The sequence below is a fragment of the Schistocerca cancellata genome, chromosome 3, assembly GCF_023864275.1.
Source record: "Schistocerca cancellata isolate TAMUIC-IGC-003103 chromosome 3, iqSchCanc2.1, whole genome shotgun sequence".
Taxonomy (NCBI): Eukaryota; Metazoa; Arthropoda; class Insecta; order Orthoptera; family Acrididae; genus Schistocerca; species Schistocerca cancellata.
In genome coordinates, this window is record NC_064628.1 from 127,446,584 (window position 1) to 127,458,917 (window position 12,334).

General features: G+C 45.1%; 1 protein-coding gene across 1 annotated transcript in view; it reads left to right on the plus strand.

Annotated features, from left to right (window-relative positions):
* LOC126176160 (mucin-17) overlaps positions 1–12,334 on the plus strand; it is a 157,150-nt gene that overhangs the window by 85,681 nt on the left and 59,135 nt on the right. Inside the window, exon 3 of the mRNA XM_049923301.1 lies at positions 858–937. Coding sequence (XP_049779258.1) covers positions 858–937 — 80 coding nt within the window. The remainder of the gene's footprint in view (positions 1–857; positions 938–12,334) is intronic.

The following is a 12,334-nucleotide window of genomic DNA, read 5'->3' on the forward strand; positions in this document are numbered from 1 at the left end:
CAGAAGAATCTTCTTCATTTTAATTACTATATTTGAAACTAGAACACTTCTTTTAGCCAGGATTGTCCTCTTTGCTTGTAAAAATCTGCTTCGTCCATCATTAATTATTTTGCTTCCAAGATAGAAGAATCCCTTTACTTCATCTGTCATATGATCCTCAAATATGACGTTAAGTTTATCGCTAATCTCGTTTCTGCAACCTCTTATTACTTTTCTCTTTTTGTATGTACTCTCAATTCGTATTCTGTGCTCCGTAGACTGTTCATTACATTAAATAGCCCCTTTAATTCTTCCTCACTTTCACTGAGGATAGCATTGACATCAACGAATCGTACCATTGATATCACTTCACCCTGAATTTTAATTCCTCTCCTGAAACTTCTTTTACTTTCGTCTTTGCTTCTTAGACCACAATTCGAGGCACCTCTTGTAGATGCAAGTCACCGTACAGTCCAGTTTGCCAGTGGCCCTACCATCCACCTTTTTCCAAGCTGCTCTTTCCTCGATCATTGGCTGTACTGTGTGTGATTCCATAATCAAACAATATGATAGCTTTTAGCATGAAAACCTCTACAGTTCATCTCTCTAGGCAGGTTTAGCGAAAGTTGTATCAATACTGTAGAATGTTTGAGCTAAGAGAGATAATCTTTAAACTAGTGACCTTCGTGTTTCGTATGAGAGAGGTACTGAAGTTGATTGTTGTGCATTAAGATATTACTACAGCCCAAAAACAGATGTTTTCCTTTCTTAGTTTTATGGGATCCTGATCATCTTCTCCAGTAATTATGTATGAAATGTATCGTATAATTTCTTATGGTAGAAATTTTAATAAACACAATTTGGTTTTCTTTTTTCAGGAAGGGGGCCACATCCATGATCTCACCGTTGGATTTGTTGTAGATGGAAAAAATTTTATATTGGATCTTCGCCTAAACAGGTATTACATTTGCTGTGTTCTATTCTCTCTCTCTCTCTCTCTCTCTCTCTCTCTCTCTCTAATTTCTTTGCTATGGGTAATCTCTTTTTGTTGCTTTGCAAAATATTGGAAATCAGAGCGCCAGCTTGAAAGAATGTTTTCATGAGGTTACTGCCTCCCAGGTTGTGTCTGCTGTTTATTAGAAAACTGACTATCCATGGAGACACTTCATAAGCATGTAATTATTAGTCGCAGAGATAAAAATTGTAGTGCTGCTGACATACAGATAACAGAAAGAATATGTCTTTGGTTTTTGGAACTTAATCCAAATTGAGATAGACTCAAGCCACAGCGTAGGGTTAAATTAAAAATATTCTCTCTGGAACTAAACTGGAAATTATGCAGAGGCAACTGTTTTTGACATCCAGTCATGTAATTAGGTAGCAGAAGGGCATTAACAGTGTAAAGAATTCTCCAAAATTAAGGTATCATCAGCATTTTAACCACGTAATCTATAACCCAAACTTTCGCCTTGTGCATTGTTCTGAGTGACCTCTGTAAAAATTGTAATGTCTGTACCTAAGTTACTAGTATTAAATTAGAGTTGTGAATTTCATGGACTGCAGAGCAACCAATGTGAACACATATTACTGTCCGGAAACTCAAGACTCTGTGTGGTTACTCATAACTCTTTTAGTCTGAAATTTACAACAATTTTAAGCCGGTATATTTACAATGTCATTCTCAGCAACAAAATATGTAAGTTCTCATTTGTGGGACATGTGGTCATCACCATAATCAGGGATTAGTTTTTTTAAGCGTTCAGTCTTCAGAGGTCTCAAAATTTCCCTTTCCATCTTTTCTGTAATCTTTTACTACGTTATGCCAAGACACTGTAATTTTACATTATTTTTAGATATACACTGTCAATCATTCTTTTAACATAGTTTAATCATTTTTATCTGACACACTTCAGTTTCTTCTGGTATACCCTTTACACTTAATCTGGGTCATACATGTTCATTTTGGAAGGCATCAGCTCTTGTGTACCCTCAAGTCGAGTGTAAAAACCTCATTTCTGCTGGCTGGATTCATTGTTTTCCTGTCAGAGTGCAACACACTGCTCCAGGGGGATTGTAGGAACTGCTTTGATTCTATAAAAAATTACCATTGATTCAAATTTGGCTTTGCCATTTAAAGTTCTTTTAATTGCGTTACATAAGCTAAAGAATGATTCTGTTATGGAGACAATGTCACTGGAATTGTCAAAGCTTAAACTAAAACCAAGACACTAAAAAACAGTGACCTTTCCCCTGGTTTGTTTCTTGTTAAGATTTTTGCCCTTGGGAACTGTCTCCTGGTAAATGCCTGTTCCTTAGTTCTGTATACAGGTATTTCGAAATTAAATGTTTTTGAAATTAAGTACTCTTTGTATATTGACTTTTGTAAATCGTATCCTGATTCTATATTCACTTTGTCATTTACAATATTTATCTTTGGTAGCTGTTTATTATGTTTCAGAGCCAAGGATTATTTCAGTTATAAAAGTTAAATAATGCTGATGATATCGGGGTAACTCCGATACCCCTTGGTTACAGTTATTTGCTTGCTTTTATACACATTTACATTTTGCTTCAGTGTTTGTTTTGCCATAAAAGCTTGTAACATTATTTAACAGATGACCAAGGATTCACTTCTCTTCTATAATTTCACATAGCTTGTATCTAGCCACTCTGTCGAAAGCTTTAACATAATTAGTGAAGCCTATAAGTGCTAGACCGTTGAATTCCCTATATTTTTCTAGTAATTATGTCATATGACATATATGGTACATAAAGGATTTTCCTCTTATAAAGAAATGTTGGTTACTTAATAGGGTCTTATCTGAAATAATATTCAGAATTATTGTTAATATTTTGGTGTAGGTTAAGTAAGTAATTCTGGCAGTTATTTCTATTTCTTTTCGTTTTAAGTATTGATACCACAAGGGCTTCATGCTGATCGCGTGATTTAGGTATGGCAAAGTTTACTAATCTTTTAAAGAATAGCTTGGAAAAATATATTAGATAAAATTGACGAATATTAGTTCTATGTTAATAGGGTCTGCATTTGGTGACTTCTTATTTTCAAACTCTTTCAAAACTTGCAGTACTTCGTCTATATTTATCAAATCTACACAAGGGCTCCTTGTTCATACTACTTGTTTGCATAGTCCCTGCCAAAGATCTTTATAGTATTTTCCCTGTTTGTCTATTGTGACATTAAGGACTGTAGTATCTTATTGCAAAATATTACGTTTTCTAGAGAGTTAGTTTCTTTTGGAAGGAGAAATTATTATTGTTACGTACGCAAAATGATTTTGCAAGTGGTTTACGTTATAAATGTTTAAAGGCGGTACACTCTTTAAGATCAGAAAGTTTAATACTTCGTCTATAAAAGTGAAAGTAATTTCGTGGGTTCTTGTTAGTACACTTTCACGTTAGACGTAGGGCACAGAAATAATATCTATCCACTGTCGTGCTTAATACTTTGTATATAGAAACTAACCGGAACTTAAGTCTCTAAATTATTTCACTTCTACCGGAATACTTCTAGTCTGTATGTGCAAGAAGAAACAATATCGCGACGTTAAGCGTCTGTACCTAGGTGCACATAAAGTATGGATTAAACACCACAAAAACACAGTTTCAGTATTGCAAAATATCCCCCATAAATCAGTAATGTTGTTAAGGTTCAGTATCTTTCACTTTTACACCAGAATAAACCGAGAATTAATTGTTTTTACCTGAAGCCTCGAGCCTAGCCGTTTTCGATTCTGGACTTTTTATTTACATCAGCTGTATATCTTTTGTAGAAAAATATTTGTGATACACTTCAGAACTCCTATGGAACGATAATACACCACTGACAATTAAAATTGCTACACCAAGAAGAAATGCAGATGATAAACGGGTATTCATTGGACAAATATATTATACTAGAACTGACATGTGATTACATTTTCACGCAATTTGGGTGCTTAGATCCTGAGAAATCAGTACCCAGAGCAACCACCTCTGGCCGTAATAACGACCTTGATACGCCTGGGCATTGAGTCAGAGCTTGGATGGCGTGTACAGGTACAGCTGCCTATGCAGCTTCAACACGATACCACAGTTCATCAAGAGTAGTGATTGGCATATTGTGACGAGCCAGTTGCTCGGCCACCATTGACCAGACGTTTTCAATTGGTGAGAGATCTGGAGAATGTGCTGGCCATTTTCTGTATCCAGGAAGGCCCGTACAGGACTTGCAACATGCGGTCGTGCATTAACCTGCTGAAATGTAGGGTTTCGCAGGGATCGAATGAAGGGTAGAGCCACGGGTCGTAACACTTCTGAAATGTAACGTCCACTGTTCAAAGTGCCGTCAATACGAACAAGAGGTGACCGAGACGTGTAACCAATGGCACCCCATACCATCACGCCGGGTGATACGACAGTATGGCGATGACGAATACACGCTTCCAATGTGCGTTCACCGCGATGTCGCCAAACACGGATGCGACCATCATGATGCTGTAAACCGAACCTGGATTCATCCGAAAAAATGACGTTTTGCCATTCGTGCACCCAGGTTCGTCGTTGAGTACAGCATCGCAGGCGCTCCAGTCTCTGATGCAGCGTCAAGGGTAACCGCAGCCATGGTCTCCGAGGTGATAGTCCCATGATGCTTCAAACGTCGTCGAACTGTTCATGCAGATGGTGGTTGTCTTGCAAACGTCCCCATCTGTTGACTCAGGGATCGAGACGTGGCTGCACGATCCGTTACAGACATGCGGATAAGATGCCTGTCATCTCGACTGCTAGTGATACGAGGCCGCTGGGATCCAGCACGGCGTTTCTTATTACCCTCCTGAACCCACCGATTCCATATTCTGCTAACAGTTATTGGATCTCGACCAACGCGAGCAGCAATGTCGCGATACGATAAACCGCAATCGCGACAGGCTACAATCCGACCTGTATCAAAGTCGGAAACGTGATGGTCCGCATTTCTCCTCCTTACACGACAACGTTTCACCAGGCAACGCCGGTCAACTGCTGTTTGTGTATGAGAAATCGGTTGGAAACTGTCAGCACGTTGCAGGTGTCGCCACCGGCGCCAACCTTGTGTGAATGCTCTGAAAAGCTAATTATTTGCATATCACAGCATCTTCTTCCTGTCGGTTAAATTTCGCGTCTGTAGCACGTCATCTTCGTGGTGTAGCAATTTTAATGGCCAGTAGTGTATAACTGTCTGTGCGCTTTAGGTTGCACTATTTCATAAATAATTACTGAAAGTTAAAATTTCCGCGTATTTTCACGGCAGTGTGTGCAAAAAATTCTGACAACTCAGGAATGTGACAAATGGAAATTGCATTTCTATCAATGAAATCGTGTAACCACATTTACTGCGAAGTCTCTATTTCAGAGTAAATCAAATTTAGCAGAATCACAGACCTAAGTATAGCAATTCGCTATTACTCACATCGAGTTCATCAGATCAGTAGCGAGCGAACAAAACTATGAGGCAATAGTAAGAGAGACCGAAACGAACAGAATCCCTGCCATAATTTTACCGCACGATTATATACATTAAATGATAGCAGCCAGCGATTACATGTTGTCTTCTTCTATACACATCCTTGTCATAGTTTTGGCCGTAGGGCTAGGTTCTGGCCCGTCCGACCAGTTAGCCTGCTAGTTTGCGATAAATAACGCACAACGATATCTCCAATGCTGAGATGATAAGATCTTTATTTGTTCGTTCGACAGTTAATTCAGGACGTCTTTTAGACGCAATGTACGTCAAGGCAAGACCCGCGCGGAAAAGAATAAGTGACTTGTTGGCTGGTTACTAAAGAACTAAGTATAAAAAATATTCTTAAGAATTAACATGGAGTAGCCAAGAACATGGGAAAAATTATATACTAAGAATAAACATTATGGAGTAACGGACACAACACAGCGCTCCTGGCGGCCGGCGCGGAACTAATTTATCCACGCATAATAAAATACACTCCTGGAAATTGAAATAAGAACACCGTGAATTCATTGTCCCAGGAAGGGGAAACTTTATTGACACATTCCTGGGGTCAGATACATCACATGATCACACTGACAGAACCACAGGCACATAGACACAGGCAACAGATCATGCACAATGTCGGCACTAGTACAGTGTATATCCACCTTTCGCAGCAATGCAGGCTGCTATTCTCCCATGGAGACGATCGTAGAGATGCTGGATGTAGTCCTGTGGAACGGCTTGCCATGCCATTTCCACCTGGCGCCTCAGTTGGACCAGCGTTCGTGCTGGACGTGCAGACCGCGTGAGACGACGCTTCATCCAGTCCCAAACATGCTCAATGGGGGACAGATCCGGAGATCTTGCTGGCCAGGGTAGTTGACTTACACCTTCTAGAGCACGTTGGGTGGCACGGGATACATGCGGACGTGCATTGTCCTGTTGGAACAGCAAGTTCCCTTGCCGGTCTAGGAATGGTAGAACGATGGGTTCGATGACGGTTTGGATGTACCGTGCACTATTCAGTGTCCCCTCGACGATCACCAGTGGTGTACGGCCAGTGTAGGAGATCGCTCCCCACACCATGATGCCGGGTGTTGGCCCTGTGTGCCTCGGTCGTATGCAGTCCTGATTGTGGCGCTCACCTGCACGGCGCCAAACACGCATACGACCATCATTGGCACCAAGGCAGAAGCGACTCTCATCGCTGAAGACGACACGTCTCCATTCGTCCCTCCATTCACGCCTGTCGCGACACCACTGGAGGCTGGCTGCACGATGTTGGGGCGTGAGCGGAAGACGGCCTAACGGTGTGCGGGACCGTAGCCCAGCTTCATGGAGACTGTTGCGAATGGTCCTCGCCGATACCCCAGGAGCAACAGTGTCCCTAATTTGCTGGGAAGTGGCGGTGCGGTCCCCTACGGCACTGCGTAGGATCCTACGGTCTTGGCGTGCATCCGTGCGTCGCTGCGGTCCGGTCCCAGGTCGACGGGCACGTGCATCTTCCGCCGACCACTGGCGACAACATCGATGTACTGTGGAGACCTCACGCCCCACGTGTTGAGCAATTCGGCGGTACGTCCACCCGGCCTCCCGCATGCCCACTATACGCCCTCGCTCAAAGTCCGTCAACTGCACATACGGTTCACGTCCACGCTGTCGCGGCATGCTACCAGTGTTAAAGACTGCGATGGAGCTCCGTATGCCACGGCAAACTGGCTGACACTGACGGCGGCGGTGCACAAATGCTGCGCAGCTAGCGCCATTCGACGGCCAACACCGCGGTTCCTGGTGTGTCCGCTGTGCCGTGCGTGTGATCATTGCTTGTACAGCCCTCTCGCAGTGTCCGGAGCAAGTATGGTGGGTCTGACACACCGGTGTCAATGTGTTCTTTTTTCCATTTCCAGGAGTGTAGTTGCGGTGTGACACACGGGTGATGCACTCATGAACCGAACTGCACTGCATAAAACTGCGCTGCACTACTAATTGAGGTCGCTACAACAGCCTCCTCGACGGGAGCGGAGAGCCATCCAGGAAGTGCGCCATGAGTGGCCGAGTCGGCCGGACGTTGTGGTGCGCTGGTCCCCTGGAGCTGGTGGTCGATGGTGGTGCCGGAGTGGTTTTGCCGGACCAAGTTCTGGACGAAGCTGTGTTCGCAGAGCTTCATTGGGGGGATGCGGAGGGGGGGGGGGTGTCGTTGATGATGTAGGCTGGTTTGACCCTGTCAATTGTAACAGTGTGCCGGCCGAAGTGGCCGTGCGGTTAAAGGCGCTGCAGTCTGGAACAGCAAGACCGCTACGGTCGCAGGTTCGAATCCTGCCTCTGGCATGGATGTGTGTGTTGTTCTTAAGTTAGTTAGGTTTAATTAGTTCTAAGTTCTAGGCGACTGATGACCTCAGAAGTTAAGTCCCATAGTGCTCAGAGCCAGCCAATTGTAACAGTGGCTCGTTTCCCATTCACAAGAATATCCAGGGTGCGATTACTCCCTACTGATGATTCGATGTGGCCCGGTGTAAGGTGCCTGGAGTGCCGGTTTGACGCCATCGGCTCGTAACATAACGTGAACGCGCGTCCTGATGTCTTTGTGTACTAGGCTGGCAACAGTTCCGTGCATAGACTCTTTCGGAGGTCGGATTTCTGTCATGATCATGAAGGCGACTGACGAAGGTAGACGGGTGTGTGTCAGGCTGTGGAGTCACGTCTACAAATTCGCCAGGCAGTCGTAACGCCTCTCCGTACACTAGTTGTGCAGAGGAGCTGTCTAGATCTGGCTTGTGTGAGTTTCGTAACCCAAGCAGGACCATCGGGAGAGCTTCTGCCCACCCGGTATCGTGGCACATCGGGGCTGCTTTTAAAGTGCGGTGCGAACGCTCTATCATGCTTTTATTGGCCGGGTGGTAGCTGGTTGTGTTGTGCTGGCTCATCCCACAGAACGCTGTTAGCTTTGCGAACAAATCAGATACAAATTGTTTACCACGATCTGTGGTGATGTGCAAAGGACAGCAAATCGTGACACCCAGTTTAATACGAGGTGCATTCAAGTTCTAAGGCCTCCGATTTTTTTTTCTAATTAACTGCTCACCCGAAATCGATGAAACTGGTGTTACTTCTCGACGTAATCGCCCTGCAGACGCACACATTTTTCACAACGCCGACGCCATGATTCCATGGCAGCGGCGAAGGCTTCTTTAGGAGTCTGTTTTGACCATTGGAAAATCGCTGAGGCAATAGCAGCACGGCTGGTGAATGTGCGGCCACGGAGAGTGTCTTTCATTGTTGGAAAAAGCCAAAAGTCACTAGGAGCCGGGTCAGGTGAGTAGGGAGCATGAGGAATCACTTCAAAGTTGTTATCACGAAGAAACTGTTCCGTAACGTTAGCTCGATGTGCGGGTGCGTTGTCTTGGTGAAACAGCACACGCGCAGCCGTTCCCGGACGTTTTGTTGCAGTACAGGAAGGAATTTGTTCTTCAAACATTTTCGTAGGATGCACCTGTTACCGTAGTGCCCTTTGGAACGCAATGGGTAAGGATTACGCCCTCGCTGTCCCAGAACATGGACACCATCATTTGTTCAGCACTGGCGGTTACCCGAAATTTTTTTGGTGGCGGTGAATCTGTGTGCTTCCATTGAGCTGACTGGCGCTTTGTTTCTGGATTGAAAAATGGCAACCACGTCTCATCCGTTGTCACAACCGACGAAAAGAAAGTCCCATTCATGTTGTCGTTGCGCGTCAACATTGCTTGGCAACATGCCACACCGGCAGCCATGTGGTCGTCCGTCAGCATTCGTGGCACCCGCCTGGATGACACTTTTCGCATTTTCAGGTCGTCATGCAGGATTGTGTGCACAGAACCCACAGAAATGCCAACTCTAGAGGCGATCTGTTCAACAGTCATTCGGCGATCCCCCAAAACAATTCTCTCCACTTTCTCGATCATGTCGTCAGACCGGCTTGTGCGAGCCCGAGGTTGTTTCGGTTTGTTGTCATACGATGTTCTGCCTTCATTAAACTGTCGCACCCACGAGCGCACTTTCGACATATCCATAACTCCATCACCACATGTCTCCTTCAACTGTCGATGAATTTCAATTGGTTTCACACCACGCAAATTCAGAAAACGAATGATTGCACGCTGTTCAAGTAAGGAAAACGTCGCCATTTTAAGCATTTAACACAGTTCTCATTCTCGCCGCTGGCGGTAAAATTCCATCTGCCGTACGGTGCTGCCATCTCTGGGACGTATTGACAATGAATGCGGCCTCATTTTAAAACAATGCGCATGTTTCTATCTCTTTCCAGTCTGGAGAAAAAAAATCGGAGGCCTTAGAACTTGAATGCACCTCGTATGAAGGCATACGCCAAAGTTTCTGCCGAGACATTGTCCACTGAGGCCCCTGAATCACAACTTCTTGGAACTGCAAACCACCACCACAACAAAAACAAAAACAACAAATGGTTCAAATGGCTCTGAGCACTATGGGACTTAACATCTAAGGTCATCAGTCCCCTAGAACTTAGAACTACTTAAACCTAACTAACCTAAGGACATCACACACATCCATGCCCGAGGCAGGATTCGAAGCTGCGACCGTAGCGGTCGCGCCGTTCCAGACTGTAGCGCCTAGATGCGCTAGGCCACCCCGGCCGGCGGAAGTATTTGATTGCCTCGTATATCGCCTAAGAGTTCTCGATCGTAGGCGCTCCACTTGCATTGAGACGGCGACAATTTCTTCGAAAAGAAGCTAGAGGTTGCCACGCGTCATTGTTGTATTTTTGCAACACTGCACCCGCAGCTGTTTGGCTTGCATCTACAACCAACGCTAACGGTGCACTTGGTTCAGGATGTGCCAACAACGCAGGGTCCACTATTGATTGTTTAGCCCGTTCAAACGCAGTTGTCATGCAGTCTGTCCACTGTATTTTTGCGTTCCCTTTGCATGTCGGACCTGCCAGCACAGCCGTTAATGGTTCCTGAATATCCGCTGCGTGAGATAAATGTCCGCGGTAAAAATTCCACATCCCCAAAAATCGCCGCAGCTCCTTAACTGTGGACGGCCGTGAGATCTATAGGATGGCTTCCACTTTGTCAGATAATGGCAGTGAACCAGACAGAGAGATTCGGTGGCCAAGGAAATCTACTAGTGGTTGACCAAAAATGCATTTTGCTGTGTTGAGAATAACGCCGTATTCGTCTAGCCGTTTAAAAACTTGTACGAGATGCTGGCGATGTTCTTCGGGCGAGACTGAAAATACCAATATGTCGTCAGGGTAGGCAAAACAGAAAGACAGACCTTGCAACACTGAGTCGATAAATCTGCCATGTCTGCGCAGCGCTTCTGAGGCCGAAAGTCATGAATTTGCTTTCAGACAGGCCGAATGGCGTAATTATGGTTGTCTTCGGGATGTCTTCTTCGGCGACAGGTATCATGCGTGTATCCTTGGCACAGTCGAAACAGCTGTATAGTCGGGCACCGCTCATCGCGTAGTTACAATCGCGGAGCAACGGAACTGGTTAGCGATCGGGCACTGTACAGGCGTTAAGTGCTCTATAGTCCCCGCTCGTGTGCCACGCATCGCACTTCTTAGGGCGATGATCGAGGGCTACTGGACGGTCGCATGATATCCTCTCGTATCATACTGTCAAACTCGGTCTTGGCGATATCTAACCGATCCGGGGCTAACCGTCGAGGACTACAGGATAATGGCGGCCCCTCTGTCGTCTTTATGCAGGGTGTTACAAAAAGGTACGGCCAAACTTTCAGGAAACATTCCTCACACACAAATAAAGAAAAGATGTTATGTGGACATGTGTCCGGAAACGCTTAATTTCCATGTTAGAGCTCATTTTAGTTTCGTCAGTATGTACTCCAACGTGATCAAATTGTAAATTTTCACAATCAACATGTGTGGGCTGACGAGAATCCGCACGCAATTGTGCAATCACGTCATCAACACAGATTTTCTGTGAACGTTTGGGCAGGCATTGTTGGTGATGTCTTGATTGGGCCCCATGTTCTTCCACCTACGCTCAATGGAGCACGTTATCACGATTTCATACGGGATACTCTACCTGTGCTGCTAGAACATATGCCTTTACAAGTACGACACAACATGTGGTTCATGCACGATGGAGCTCTTGAACATTTCAGTCGAAGTGTTCGTACGCTTCTCAACAACAGATTCGCTGACCGATGGATTGGTAGAGGCGGACCAATTCCATGGCGTCCACGCTCTCCTGACCTCAACCCTCTTTCATTTATGGGGGCATTTGAAGGCTCTTGTCTACGCAACCCGGTACCAAATGTAGAGACTCTTCGTTCTCGTATTGTGGACGGCTGTGATACAATACGCCATTCTCCAGGGCTGCATCAGCGCATCAGGGATTCCATGCGACGGAGGGTGGATGCATGTATCATCGCTAACGGAGGACATTTATAACATTTCCTGTAACAAAGTGTTTGAAGTCACGCTGGTACGTTCTGTTGTTGTGTGTTTCCATTCCATGATTAATGTGATTTGAAGAGAAGTAATAAAATGAGCTCTAACATGGAAAGCAGCGTTTCCGGACACATGTCCACATAACATATTTTCTTTCTTTGTGTGTGAGGAATGTTGCCTGAAAGTTTGGCTGTACCTTTTTGTAACACCCTGTATAGTGCACTGTGCTATGCTTCACTTCCTTAGGCATACCTGGAGGTTTTGTCAGCGCCAGAAAATCCCGAAGTTAGGCGGCGTACTCGCTGTCTTTTGCTTCAGTCGGATTGGCGGATTGGATGGTTGCGTGGTGCCGGAATCCTGCAGCCGTCAGTCCAGTGACTTGGTCGACCAGGCGTGTGTTGGCGATGTCAGGCAGAAGGGTATAAAGTGCC